Here is a 13,137-nt window from a genome sequence, read left to right as displayed (position 1 = left end):
CTCTCTTGCCTCCCTTTCTATCCTTCCTGTAGCATTTGTATCCTGGAACATGAAGCTGCCAGCCCTGCCCATCCCTGAGCCATGTTTCTGTAATTGCTATGATATCCCAGTCCCATGTTCCTAACCATGCCCTGAGTTCATCTGCCTTCCCTGTTAGGCCCCTTGCATTGAAATAAATTCAGTTTAATTTATTAGTCCTACCTTGTCCCTGCCTGCCCTGACTGTTTGACTCACTTCTGTTCTCTGCTGTACCCGTCTCAGATAGATCTCTTTCCTCACTATCTCCCTGGGTCCCGCGCCCCCCACCTTACTAGTTTAAATCCTCCCAAGCAGTTTGAGCAAATTTCCCTGCCAGTATATTAGTTCCCTTCCAATTTAGGAGCAATCCATTCTTCTTGTACAGGTCACTTCTACCCCAAAAGAGATTCCAATGATCCAAAAATGTGAATCCTTCTCCCACACACCAGCTCCTCAGCCATGCATTCATCTGCTCTATCCTCTTATTCCTATCCTCACTAGCTAACTTACTAACTATACCTCCTATATTCACATCCAAATCATTTATGTAAAATGTACAAAAAGCAGTAGATCCAGTTATCAATTCTTGTGGCACACCATTGATCACATTCCAAAAAGAAACCCTCCACCATCACCCTCTGTCTCCTTGTCATGATGTTCTGACTTTAAGAAGTTATTTAATCCTGTTTCTTTTTGTGGAGAGGTTGGAAGACAGAGGCATCTAGCAGGTTACCAGAGCCACTAGAATAAACAATGTGGGAGGCCTTGGGTTTTCAAACAGGCTGAAGGGGTATGGCCAACTCACACAGATCAGGATTTCTGGATTGCTTTGTTTAGGTTTAAGCAGAAGCTATTGGGGTCTCAAAAGAGTTGGGAGTTTCAGTGAATATCTCTTGGCTGCTACTCTCTCTGAATTTTTTCGATGTTTTTTTCCTCCTGGATGGGAGAACTGCAAGTGAAAACCTGTGTCTTTTTTTTTGCCATTGGATGTGTTTATGGGGTGTTACTATTCTGGAAAAGGTAATTAGGCTACCTTTGTAAAATGTTTTGAGGGGGACCTGGTCTGGTCCATAACACTCCTACCTTCGAACCAATTTTGTATCAAAATGTGTAGCTCTCCCTGTATTCCACGTGATTTTACTTTGCAAACCAGATTACCGTGCAGAACCTTGTCAAACACTTTACTGAAGGCCAAATAGACAAGGTCCACCACTCTGGCTTCATCATTCTTTTTTGTCACTTCTTCAAAAAAAAATGGAATCAAGTTAGTGAGACACAATTTCCCACAGACAAAGCCATATTGACTATCCTAAATCAGTCCTTGCCTTTCCAAATACATGTAAATCCTGCTGGTCAGAATCCCCTCCAACAATCTACCCACCACTGACATCAGGCTCATCAGCCTACAGTTCTAGTTTTTCTTTACCACCTTTCTTAAATAATGGCACCACATTAGCCAAACTCCAGTCCTCTGGCACCTTACCTGTGGCTATTGATGATACAAATATCTCGGCAAGATGCCCAGCAATCATTTCCCCAGTTCCCATAAAGTTCTGGGGTACACCTGATCATGTGCCAGGGATTAATCCACCTTTATGCATTTTAAGATGTCCAGTAACTCCTCCTCTGTAACAAAAACCCTTTTCAAGCTTTCACTATTTATTTTCCCAAGTTCTCCAGCTTCCATATCCTTCACCACGGTAAACACTGATGCAAAATAGTTGTTTAGTATCTCACTCATCTCTTGCGGTTCTACACATAGATGGCTTTGCTGATCTTTAAGGAGTCCTATTCTCTCCCTAGTTACTCTTTCATCCTTAAGTATTTGTCAAATTCCTTTGTCTTTTCCTTCACCTTACTTGTCAAAGCTATCTCATGTCCCCTTTTTGCCCTCCTGATTTCCCGAGAGTATACTCCTACTGCCTGATACTGTTCTCAAGATAAACAAACTGAAGTGTCTGACTGTAAATGAACAGTGAAAAACATTTCATAGAACCATGCAAAATGAGAATCCATTAAAAACTATAGTAGGAATCCCCCCTCCTGACTGAGATTGCCCTAACTTCCAGACATGCCCTCTTGCTTGCTGCAGATGCAGTGTGTTTGGCACGATCTCTGCTGCCATGTGGTGTAGGTGGTAGAAAGATGTGGCACTAATATACAACAAGATGCACATGCCCCTGAGTGAGGACTGTTACACAGTATGACCACCAGCCTGATGATGAGTCTGTGCCAATTGCCACTACAAGGCATTGGCAGACCAAGGTAAAGCATGCATGATGTGGGCATGCTGAAAGGCAGGTGAATGCATGCTGACAGAGTAAGAGAGCAGCCGTGATGGGCAGCCTGATCCATGTTGTGGACTGGGTGCCTCTCCCTGACCAATATCTGGGTGCAGCTGTATATTCTTAGTTGCTTGTGTACCCACCTAGGCAGGTTGCTAGCGCATCAATAAGTGCACCCACCAACCCTACCGCCCCGTGGCTGAACATTTCAACTACCCCTCCCACTCCATCAAGGACATGCAGATCCTGGGCTTCCTCCACCACAAAACCGTTCTCAACTGACGCCTGGAGGAAGAACGCCTCATATTCCGCCTTGGGACACTGCAACCACACGGGATAAATGTGGATTTCAACAGCTTCCTCGTTTCCCCTCCCCCCACATTATCCCAGTCTCAAGCCTCCAACTCAGCACTGTGCTTTTCCAGCAGAACACTCTCAAATCTGCTCTCCAGTATCTCCAGTCCTCAATTTCACCTGCATTAATAAGATGCCAGGAAGGTAGTGATGGCTCCCTGAATGTCAGGTACCAATGTCCATGGAAGGGTACGTGTGGCTGATGCATGTAACCATGCCCTGCTCTGCAGTTTGACCATGCACAAGATTCAGATTGTTCAGAGGAGGCAGTGAGCTGAACGCAGAAGGAACCATGTTGGGTTTCCCAACAGCTAGTTTGTTGAGCACACTTGATCAGATCACAACTAGAATATTAATAAAGAATATTGGGCTGTCAACAATGATATTAACAGACATTAATTATCATCAATTTATTCATATTTGAAGACCAGAATCTGTACCCCAAACACCAGGTTGTATGGGGCAGTACTCTCTGTGCAGCTTGCCACTACTTTTTAAGTGATGAGAGTAAGTCATAGAGTCATAGAGATGTACAGCATTGAAACAGACCCTTCGGTCCAACCCATCCAAGCCGACCAGATATCCCAACCCAATCTAGTCCCACCTGCCAGCACCCAGCCCATATCCCTCCAAACCCTTCCTATTCATATACCCATCCAAATGACTCTTAAATGTTGCAATTGTACCAGCCTCCACGACTTCCTCTGGCAGCTCATTCCATGCACGTACCACCCTCTGTGTGAAAACATTGCCCCTTATGTCTGTTTTATATCTTTCCTCTCTCACTCTAAACCTATGCCCTCTAGTTCTGGACTCCCCCACCCCAGGGAAAAGACTTTGCCTATTTACCCTATCTATGCCGCTCAAAATTTTGTAAACCTCTATAAGGTCACCCCTCAGCCTCCGACGGTCCAGGAAAAACAGCCCCAGCCTGTTCAGCCTCTCTCTATAGCTCTAATGCTCCAACCCTGGCAACATCCTTGTAAATCTGGCACCAATCTTTCTTTTAATGTTAGTCTATGATGCTTACTATTATTAAATGATGAAGGGGTAACCATAATAAGTTTTCAGCAAAAAGGCCTGAATTTGAGAAACAAGACGTGGTGAAAACAGATGATAACAGGTCATATTAGCTTCAGGTTAATTACAGCTAACTAGTTAACTCTATTGTATAATGTAAGAGACATTATTATTTCTGGAAGGATTCAGCTGTGTTTATGCGACATGATTGTAGATTGTTGACAATTGGCTTGCTGCTCCCCGAGACAATCAATGGGAGGAGCTATCTATGACAATTCATACTTCCTCTGATATACCAAATTTACAATTCCACATTTATAAATGTATAATTAACTTACCTGGTCGAGGTGAAGGCTCTACCATTATGTATCCTGTGCCACTGGGTAATATGGGCTGCTTGAGGTTGATGCGACTGTAGATGTAAATATATTAATGTAACAAGTGAATGTAGACAGGAGGTAGCCCAATAATATGTTTTGTTCTGTTATTTCTCAAACTAATAGTAACAGTTTGAATTTTACAGTTACCACTGACTCCACTAAATTCTGTAAATGAGTTGCCAGCCTTTTGCCCCTAACCAACATTCCCAGTGTAAACAGCAGTCATCACCCAGAACCAGCTTCACTGGGTGTGTCATTTCATTCACAAACCTGACACCAAGTTCCTGAGCAACTGCTTTTCTCTGAACATCATGGCAAGAGATTCCCAGGAGAGTAGAGGAGTTGCCTCAGAGATACTATTGAAGCATGATGTGAAGGGAAGCTCACTTACACTCAGAATGGAGAACAGGCTTTCAGGGAAGCAATGAGTGATTGGACAGATTTCGATCAGAGAATGTTGAGGCCAAAGTCAAGGCAGTGGACGGAATCCATAGCACCCTTTGAGTAACTCAACTACTCAACCCTTCAAACACCACAGATCATAGAGTAAATCATGCATCAGACTTATCAGCCATCTGAGAATGTATTGAAGATTTACCCAAGAGAGGGTGTGAGATAACTTCAAAGTCAGTTTCTGATGTCACCTCTCTAGTAAGACAGCAAGGTAGATGGGAAAGAATTCGAGAGCTTCTGGTCTGACAGCTGAAGACACAGGCACAAGGCACTTTAGGGAGATGTAAAAGACCAGATTTGGGAAAAGTGTGCTTTTGGAGGATAACAGGACTGGAGGAAGTTACAGAGATGAGACAGGGAAGGATTTGTATAGAAGGATGTCAGCATGAAAATTGTGACAATTCTGGACGGGATCTTTTTTATTCATTCCTGACTTTTGGATGCTGCTAAATAGGACAGCAATTACTTCCCTTTTCCACTTGCTCTCAAGAGGGTGCTAGTGAGCTGTCTGCTTGCACTGCCCAGGTCCATTTGGTGAAGGGACACACATGATGCTATTATGAAGGGAGTTTCAGGTATTTGACCCAGTGACAATAAGTGAACAACATTTTAGTTCCTAGTCATGATTGTACATGTGGAAGTTGGGGAGGAATGTGCAACTAATGGCTTTACCATGCGTTTGCTCTCTTTTTTTCTACCACGGGATAGAGGTTGTGGGTTTGGAAGGGGTATCAAAAAGTGTTAGTAAGTTACTGCAGTGCATTATGGCCAGTGGTAGAGAGTGGGAATGTTGAAGGGGCTGCATTAGGTGGCAAGCAAGCATGGTGCTTTGTGGTAGGTGGAGGTTCGTGAGTGTTTCTGGAGTTAGATGGAGAGTGTGGAGCGTTCATGACTCATGATTCATGCCTTGTAGATGGTGAACAGGTTTTGGGGAGTCAGGAAGTGAATTGCTCACTGAAGCATTGTAGGAACAGTATTTGTTTGTTTAGTGCAGTACAATTGCTGGTCAATGGTAATGTCCAAAATGTTAAAAGTGAAGGCAATATTTGTGCCTTTGAATGTCAAGGGGAGGTAATGTAATTGTCTCTTTATGGAGATGCTCATTGCCTGGTACATGATTGTTACGAATGTTACTTTCCACTATCAACCCAAGCTTGTGATATGATTCAGTTTATAGTGAGACCTCAATGTCCATCACCAAAAGTGACTTGGCAGAAGCACTGATGACCTTATTGGTCATGCCCTGAAGGACATAACATCTGGGCAAATGGTGAAAAAAATTGACAAAATGGAAGGACAAACTTGACCTCATCCTCACCAATCGGCTCACTGTCGATGCCCCTGCCCATGTGAGTACTTGGAGGAGAGACCAGGACACAGTCCTTGTGGAGATGAAATCCCATCTTCCCATTTAAGATACTCTCCATGGTGTTGTGTGGCACTACCACATGCTAAATGGGTAGATGTTGATCAGACCTAGCAACTCAAGATTGGATATTCATGAGCAGTCGTGAGTACTAGATAGCAGCAGAATTGAACTCAATCACAGTCTGCACCCATATGTCTGTCATATTCCTCTACTCGGTCATTACCATCAGGCTGAAGGTTCAATCCTGGGTTCATTGAAGACCAAAAAGGGCATGCCAGGAGCAGTAACAGCGTCTTGCAAAATGAGGTACAATGAAGCAAAAACACAGGAGTACTTGCACGTCAACCAGCATAAACAGAAAGTGATAGATAAAGATAAGTGCTTCCACAATCAACAGATCTGATCTTAGCTCAGCAATCTGCTGAAAGCCTGCTCTGAATGGTGGTGGACAAATAAACAACTCACTCGATGAGCAAGCTCCAAAATAATCGCCATGCTCAATGATGGAGGAATCCAGTCCATCAGTGTAGCAGATAAGGTTGAAACATTGACAAAGTTCTTAACCCAGAAATGCTGAGTGTATCCACCTTGGCCTCCTCTGGGAGTGCCCAGCATCACAGATACCAGTTTTTAGCCAATTTGATTCACTCCATGTGATATCAAGAACCAGTTGAAGGCACTGGATACTACAAAGATGATGGGACTAGGCAACATTCTGGCATTGTACTAAAGCCTTGTGCTCCAGTGTGTGCCACAGCCCTAGTAAAGCTGTTCCAGTGAAGCGACAATGAGTTGATAATGTGTAAAATTGTCCAGGTATTCCTGTACATACAAAGCAGGACAAATTGAAGCTGGAAAGTTATTGCTGGATCAATCTGTCCTTGATTATCAATGTGAAGGAAGGTGTTATCAACTGTCCTATCAAACAGCACTTCATCCTAACTTACTGACTGACACTCAGGAGGGAAACCTCCCTGCAGGTTGTAGTCATACTGAGGATAAAAGATAACGTTGGAGGTCAATCATCTCAGCTCCAGGACATCTTTTCAGGAGTTCCTCTGGGGCAGTTTGCTCGGCATAGCCATCTTCAGCTCTTTCAACAATGTCCTTCCCTCCATCATGAGGTCAAAAGTGGGGATGTTCACTGATAATTGCACAATGTTCATTCACAACTCTTCAGATACAGATACTCCATATGCAGTAAGACCTAGATAATATCGAGGCCTGGGCTGACAAATGGCAAGTAGCATTCATACCATACAAGGGCCAGGCAATGATCATGTCCAATATTGCATTTTGTTAAACAAGGGCAGGACTTACACAATTAACGGTTGGGCCCGGGGTAGCGCTGTAGAACAGAGACCTAACTGGTTCAGGTATGTAATTCTTGAAATTTTCATAACAGGGTGGTTAAGTAAGCATTTAGCCTTCATTGCTCAGAGCTTTGAGTATAGGGGTGGGACATCGTGTTGAGGTTGTACAGGCCATTGGTGAGGCCTCTTCAGGAGTATTGTGTGCAGTTCTGGTCATCCTATAATAGAAAGGATAGTGTGAAATTGGAGATGGTTCAGAAAAGATTTACCAGGATGTTGCCAGGAATGGAAGGTTTTGAGTTATTAAGATCGGCTTAATATTCTGTGACTTTTTAATTGGAGTGTCGGAGGTTGAGGGGTGACCTTATTGAGATTTATAAAATCATGAGGGGCATAGACCAAGTGAATCGCAAGGGTCTTTTCCCTAGAGTGGAGGATTTCAAGACTAAGGGCATATTCTGAAGGTGAGAGGAGAAAGATTTAAAAAGATACAAGGGGCAACATTTTTATAAAGAGGTGGTTTGTGTGTGGAATGGTTTCCCGGAAGAAGTGTTGGATACAGGTACAGTTACAACATTTAAAAGCCATTTGGCTAAGTACATGAATTGGAAATGTTTGGAGGGATATGGGCCAAATATAGACAAATGGGACTACTTTGGTTTGGCAAGGTGGTCGGCATGGACGAGTTGGACTGAAGGGTACTGTTTCTATGCTGTATGACTCTACCACTCTACTATCTCCTGCAGAAGCATTACCTTATAAAACATAGATCTCTGTCATTTACTAGAGAATGAGGATTTTTTTCTGTCTCCAGGTTTTCTTTCGAAAGAAGTCATCATTCATTAACATAGCTGGTGGATTTCTTCAGCTAATCATTCATTGTGTTCTTAGCATTCTGAATATTTTTGCATCTCAGACACATTTTCCTCAAGCAATATATCTCTCTGTTGTGTTACATGACTGGGATCATTAATAGTCTGAGTGGGGTTATTTATACATCAGGAGATGCAGATGCTGGAGATCAGAGCTGAAAATGTGTTGCTGGAAAAGCGCAGCAGGTCAGGCAGCATCCAGGTAACAGGAGAATCGACGTTTCGGACATGAGAATTCCTGAAGAAGGGCTCATGCCCAAAACATCAATTCTCCTGCTCCTTAGATGCTGCCTGACCTGCTGAACTTTTCCAGCAGCTTATTTATACATCAGTCAGCTTCTCATTTTCAGCTTGCAAGGTTTGGTGGTGATGTTACTGCTTTCACTGCTACCAGCTGGTCTTTTAGTTCAGTTGTTTCACTGAGGTGTGGATTATGTGCCAATTCTTTTGAGGGGTGTTCAAGTTCATTCTGATGCTCAACTTTCAGCTTTGACATTGTGTTCTGCATCTCCAGAATCTCATTATCTTAATCCTGTAGATGTAGATATTGGCTGAAAAAAAGTCCATTAGTGTTTCCAGAATGCGCTGATGAGTTTCCCTTGCAATCTCCATCAGCTTTCATGCAGACTATTTCTCCATATTGGACATTGACATAAATCAATCTGTCTCTATTTCTCTGGATGGCTTTTAATTGGCTCCTTGCAATTGTTGTACTAACAGTTCATGGGCCATTTCTGACAATTGAAATTTTAAATATGTCGGACTCAAGCTGATTTTTCCAGGAAATGATCATAAGGATGTATTGCTTACAACTGTATTCTGGAAATGTGGCAGCGTCCACATTGCCTGAAGCCTCAGTGGTCAAGAATGTGTGTGGAAGCTAACAGCCTCTTCCCTGTGTCATTAAAGATGTCTTCATAACTCCATAAACCTGAGGTCAGAGATTCTGTGATCGCAGTACTGGCTGTAGAAGGTTTTGAAGCTTGACTTGCTTTTTATTAGAGACGTAAGAAGCAGACACTTTTGGGGTTTTTTTCCCAGTAATGAGCTGGTCCTTTGTTCCAGAAATAATTTGTTCTTCTAACTGTAGCTGCAGTTACTGTTGCTGCATCTCCTTGGTCAGTTCTGTGAAATACATGGACAACTTCACTTTTATTTTAAGAAGGAACCGATTCTCCTCAATGGGACACCTGGTTTCTGTTTAACTATCTAAATCCAAAAATATCAAAATGGCCAAACATCTCAGACTCTAGTAAATGAATGACCTGCATGGGGTAGGTCCTTCTCTGTGACCAAATGTGTTTGTATCACCACCATCTCTCCTTTTGCCTACCAAGCAACGTTGTTAATTAATGATTGAATTGTTATGGTAAAGAAAGAGGCCATTCAACCTCGTTCTGTCAGATCTGTGTTGACTCTCAATGCAGCAATCCAGTCAGCTCCATTTAACACTCCATTCCTGTAACTCTGCAAATTTCTTTTTGATTAAATTAGATTCCCTACAGTGTGGAAACAGGCCCTTCAGCCCAACAAGTCCACACCGACCCTCCAAAGAGTAATCCACCCAGACCCATTTTCTTCTAACTAATGCACCTAACACCATGGGCAATTTAGAATGGCCAATTCAACTGACCTGCACATCTTTGGAATGTAAGAGGAAACCGGAGCACCTGGAGGAAACTCACACAGACACGGGGAGAATGTGCAAACTCCATACAGACAGTTGCCCAAGGCTGCAATCGAATCTGGGTCCCTGGCACTGTGAGGCAGCAGTGCTATGAACTGAGCCACTGTGCCACCCCCAAACTTTCCATTAACTGCTCATTCAATTTCCTTTTGGCTGGGAAATCATCAATGAAGAAGCCTCAACATCTCATTGAGGTCAAGAATTGCAAGTGATGTTTATGTTGTCCTCTCAAAATTATTGTACTTAAAAAGGTAGAGGTTTCACATGCTGTATTAAGTAACTTATTTCCAATGACTTTCAGCCACTTACATGGTTTAAGTTAAGAGTTTATTGAGATATACCCCACTTGCTGGGATCAGTGTAGCTCCAATAATATGTAAAAAGTTTGGTCTTTTCAGGACAAAATTGCCTGCTTGATTGACACCATAGAGCTGTAGAAGAATTAAAGCAAAGACAGAGAGAACACACTGACTATTGTATCTGTGCCACTCAAAAACCACACCCATTCTAATCCCACTTTCCAACACCTGGACTATCACTTGCTGGTTACAGCTCTCCAGGTGCAGATTCAGTTTCTTTAAATGAGTTGGGGGTTTCTACCTCATCCATCTAACAGTTGTGATTTCAGACACATGCAATCCTCTGGGCGAGAAACATTATTTCCTCATGTCCCTTCAAGCCCTTCATTATAATGTTCAACTCAGTTAAGGCACCCTTTAACATCTTCTGTTGAGGAAAACACTCCCAGACTATCCAATCTTCATGGTGACAATTTTGTAACCCAGGCAGCATTCTTGTAAATTTCCTCTGTCCCATTTCCAGATCAAATGTGTCCTTCCCTGTAAGACAGGGAGCAAAGGTCTATACAAAATACCATTTGTATTCTACGTTTAATACAAAAAAAGTAAATAAGTAAATAATAAATTAAATAAGCCCACCACCTTAACTTGCAGTATCTCTACCAGTGCACAGTTCCTATGGCGAGTACCATTAGCAATGCAACAACTTCCCAAGACTTCAGTGAGAGTACCATTCATAACTGTGAACTCTAACATCTAGAGCAGTCAGAATTCTCCCCAGGTTACAAAGCATCCTGACTTGGAAATATATCACTGTTTCGTTCATTGCCACTACCACGAATTCAAAAACCTGGAACTTCTTTCCTACCAAAATTGGCCTGGATTTTTTAGTGGCTAAATAGTTCTTTCACCAGCATAGATGGAGTTACAGTTGCAGATTCTGCAGAGGAATTCACTGGGAAATTCCCCTGGTTATTCCCCGGGGTATCCATTTAATTTGGAGAATTGGGAAGGTTCAGAACAATTATGCAAATAGGTCCCAGACAATTAAAAACACAGTCTAACTCCTCGGTAGTTATTTTATCTCACACACTTCCAACTATATCGTCCCTGTCTCTAACACTCCCCAGATTCTGACCCTACATCCACATTCCTCTCCTCTGGTGCCATACAATTCCCCAACTCCTAGCTCTCCATTTGGGGCCTGACATCCACCTCCCCCCTCACCTTCATCCAAGGCCCCAAAGGAGCCTTCCACATCCATCAAAGTTTCACCTGCACATCCACCAATGTCATTTATTGTATCCGTTGCTCCCGATGCAGTCTCCTTCACATTGGGGAGACTGGACAAGTTCTCCCAGAGTGCTTTAGGGAACATCTCCGGGACACCCGCACCAATCAACCCTAATGCCCTGTGGCCCAACATTTCAACTCCCCATCCCACTCAGCCGAGGACATGCAGGTTCTGGGCCTTCTCCACTGCCACTCCCTCACCACCCGATGCCAAATCATTGCACCTCAAAGGATATAAAGACTGTATCCCAAAGTGAAGGTTACAATTGACTTTCCAATGTTGAGAAGTCTGGTTCTGTGCTTCTCTATTAGAATCTGAGTCAGACAGAAGACTGAGAAAACAAAATGTAAATAAAAATACTTCAAGCGACGTACCTTTGGAAATAAAGCTTCTCTTCTCCAATGAAGAGATTTGTTAGAAATCCTGCTACAGTCGAGCTAATACGAGCAGAGCAGGGAAGCTTCTTTGGTTTGTAACAGAACCAGGGCTCCCCAGTCCTGGGATCAGTAAAGTTACAAAGTGGCCCAGTCTGAGCCAAATAAAGGTTACATTGAGTAGTCTCTAAAATGTTCCTATTCTTGAAGGTACTTTTAAAATATGCTCTCGTTAGTCGTTCCTCACGTAGTCTTTTAAGTGTTTGGATCCCTTCACTGGGATGAGCCAGTAAAACAGAAACTTCAATTTTCCCCGGCCAAAATAAAGTAAAATTGATATAGTAAAATCCATTTTCATTGTCTATAACTGTTCCTGCTGAACCAGCTTTTAAAGCTGGGGTGTGGATCCGAGCTTGGAGATAGTCACCCCCATATTGCTTTGGGTGACCGTCAAAATCATACATCTGCAGCATCACTTGCAGCTGATCCCCCACATAGAAAGTCTTTGCAGAATTTAAAATTACAAAACGAACATGTGCTGGGTCACTGCTTTTCCGAAATGGCATAGAAGAGTTGGGTGATTTAGGCCATTCGATCATTTTCATAAGGAACATTCCCTCTGACCTTTCTTCAGGGGTGAAGCTGTGATTCTGGTAGCCATTTTGAACCAGCTTGTCTGTCCAATGGAGATTCCTTGTCTCCACTTTCTGCCTCATGGTGTGATTAAACTTTGGAATTGGATATCTCCTCCATTTGGGATAAGATCCAATAATTGCAGTGTTATCATACTGTGAAAAAAGCAATACATTTTCATGAATAATAGGGAATTCTTCAGAATTTCAGCATCTTAATTAAATCATTATATATTTCAATGTGACAGTGAGCATTAATTCAGTTATATACTGCAGCTCAGCTCAGGAGAGGAAACAGGTCATCAGAAAGTCTAACCCTTGACTCCCAGTGATCGTCTCCTGAAAGTGACCAGGCCAGTAAAGTTCCCAGTTTAATTCCCAGTCTGTGCAGAGTAGATTTCAGCACTGCTGAGATTGTGTACTTTCCCCTCACTATCAGTTTGTATTCCCAATTCTCACACTGTGTAATGATGCCTGCCGGAAGAGCACAGGATGAGGCATAGCATGAGGAACAAACCTGGGCATCAGTTTGAGATCCTGCCTCAGGTCAGGTGATATGTAATGAAGGTATGAGATCAGTCTGTAGAACTGTATCTCAGCAGGATTGGTTCTCATAACTTCAGTCATAATCTCAAGAAATGTCATAAATCCAGCTCTCAGTTGATAAGCACCCTGAACAATGTGTCAGAGTTCCTATCTGTCATGTTCAATAAACGCCAAGAATTTTTCCAACAGTGAATAATAGCAGCTTGTTCATGTCAGAAACAAAAGACAGACTGGTTAGACA

The 13,137-nt window shown here is 42.7% G+C and overlaps 1 protein-coding gene across 1 annotated transcript in view; it reads right to left on the bottom strand.

Annotated features, from left to right (window-relative positions):
* Positions 1–13,137, bottom strand: part of LOC122555271 (NXPE family member 3-like) — a 41,944-nt gene that overhangs the window by 23,927 nt on the left and 4,880 nt on the right. The window contains exons 2-3 of the mRNA XM_043701095.2: positions 11,719–12,506; positions 4,016–4,089 (exon numbers count right to left, since the gene is read on the bottom strand). Coding sequence (XP_043557030.1) covers positions 4,016–4,089; positions 11,719–12,506 — 862 coding nt within the window. The remainder of the gene's footprint in view (positions 1–4,015; positions 4,090–11,718; positions 12,507–13,137) is intronic.

The sequence above is a fragment of the Chiloscyllium plagiosum genome, unplaced genomic scaffold, assembly GCF_037043375.1.
Source record: "Chiloscyllium plagiosum isolate Xiang-an unplaced genomic scaffold, Cpla_swu_hap1 HiC_scaffold_12, whole genome shotgun sequence".
Taxonomy (NCBI): domain Eukaryota; kingdom Metazoa; phylum Chordata; class Chondrichthyes; order Orectolobiformes; family Hemiscylliidae; genus Chiloscyllium; species Chiloscyllium plagiosum.
Note: the sequence above shows the minus strand (reverse complement) of the source record. Positions and strands in the feature narration are given on the sequence as shown.